The 1,666-nt window shown below is 61.9% G+C and overlaps 1 protein-coding gene across 1 annotated transcript in view; it reads right to left on the bottom strand.

The window, feature by feature from the left end:
* Positions 1–1,442: 1,442 nt before the first annotated feature.
* Positions 1,443–1,666, bottom strand: part of SYNPO (synaptopodin) — a gene marked incomplete at its 5' end in the record, with an annotated part of 1,161 nt that continues 937 nt past the window's right edge. Inside the window, one exon of the mRNA XM_009583314.1 lies at positions 1,443–1,661. Within this exon, the coding sequence (XP_009581609.1) occupies positions 1,443–1,661 (219 nt within the window). The remainder of the gene's footprint in view (positions 1,662–1,666) is intronic.

Below are 1,666 nucleotides of genomic sequence, written 5' to 3'. Positions count from 1 at the left end.
CCCAGCCATCCACGTTGCCCGGGCCAGGCAAGTGGGCGAGGCGAGGCGAGGGGGGGAGGGATGGCCGCCTTTCCTGGAGGGGGACAGAGAGTGGGTTAGTGCTGGCACCACCCAACGGGATGAAGGGGGCAGAGCAGAGGAACAGGGGCAGGATTGGTGCTGGGGCAGGATCGGTGCTGGGGCAAGCTCCGTGCTCACTCAGCCCCGCGGGAACTGGGGATGCATCCTCGTGCATTGCAGCCCCCTATAAGGGCTCCCCAAAAATGCATTTGCCTCTGCACCCCCTTGCCAGGCAAGGAGGTTGGGGCAGGCTGAGCCTGCAATTAATCATCCTTGCCCAAAATATGACCCAGGACCTCTCACTACCTGCAGCTTCCTAAAGCCTCCCTGCAGGTGATGCATGGAGACCCCCGTGTGCCGCCCCGGGGGTGCATCGTCTGGCAGCTGGTCCCCAGCCAGGAGGAAAGAGAACAGCCCGGCCTCGCAAGGCCCGGGGGGTCCATCGTCGGGCAGCTGTTCCCCAGCCAGCAGGAAAGAGAAGAGCCAGGTCTGACAGTGCAGAGAGTGTATTCAGAAAGGGGAAAAAAAAGAAATAAAAGCACAGTCAAAAGGCAACTCGTTACTGCGGGGAGAGTGGCGGGAGCAAGGGACAGGAAGAGGCAGAGCTGGACCAGGAGCATCAGGCTGAGCATCACTGAGCTGGCCCTGCCCTTGCCTGCTCTCCCCTGCCCGGCACATCCCTCGCTCCCAGCCCTGCCAAGCAGCACTGCCTGTCCCCAGCTCCAGCACCAAGCATGGGGAAGGACAGGGACCCCATGGTGTCCCCGGTCCCAGCACTGTGTGGCTCTGCCGTTCCCCCGGGGATGTGGCTTTCCTCCACAGTGTGGAAGCAAATGAGGACAAATCCCAAAGGAGCAGCAAAAGAGACAGGAGCAGGCACAGTGCAGCGGAAAGGCGGTGTGTCGCCTCCGGGTTTGCTTTGGTAGAAGGCCGATAGGAGCTGGCAGGACAGAGGGGCTGCAGGTGAGTGGGAAGAGCCAGCAGCTGCCGGCTACGAGAGCTGGAAAGGCAGGAGGCAAGGAAAGGACGGAGCCAGAGACATGATACTCCATACAGTTTCCAGGTAAGAGGAGAGAAAGTGCCGGCAGTCCCGTGGGATGGGCAGGCTCCTGACGGCTCTTTGGGATCCCGCAGGCTCTACGCCCCTGACTCCTGCCACCTCCCCGGGACCCTTCAGCTCCTGTTACACTGGGCGTCAGCAGCGCCTGCCTCACCCACGGTTCCAGCACTGCAGCCTCCCAGCTACTTCTTTTTTCTATTTCCTTTTCTTTTTTCCCCCTTTTTTGTGGTTGGTTCGGCTTTTGGCACACCCGTGAGCAGTTAGGGAGGACTCGGCTGGTGGAGGGAAGCCTAAAACCCCCATGTTTTTCTCTCTGCCACTGCTACTTGTAGTAAAAAGAAGGTTTCCACACCTGTGGCTCGATGCCGGCGTTCCTGGTGGAGTAGGAGGGCCGGGGCGCCTGGAAGCCCCCCTTCGCTCGGGGCGGCAGCAGGCGGCACGGGGAGGCCAGCAGCACCTCGGTCGGGGCTCCGGGACCAGCACGGCTGCTGTGAGTCAGGGGCAGAGCCCCGATGGCACCGGGGAAGGGACTGGAGGTGGTCTGGC

The sequence above is a fragment of the Fulmarus glacialis genome, unplaced genomic scaffold (assembly GCF_000690835.1).
Source record: "Fulmarus glacialis isolate BGI_N327 unplaced genomic scaffold, ASM69083v1 scaffold23428, whole genome shotgun sequence".
In the NCBI taxonomy this organism is placed as follows: Eukaryota; Metazoa; Chordata; class Aves; order Procellariiformes; family Procellariidae; genus Fulmarus; species Fulmarus glacialis.
The sequence above is the reverse complement of the archived record's forward strand: the minus strand, read 5'-3'. Positions and strand labels throughout refer to the sequence as shown.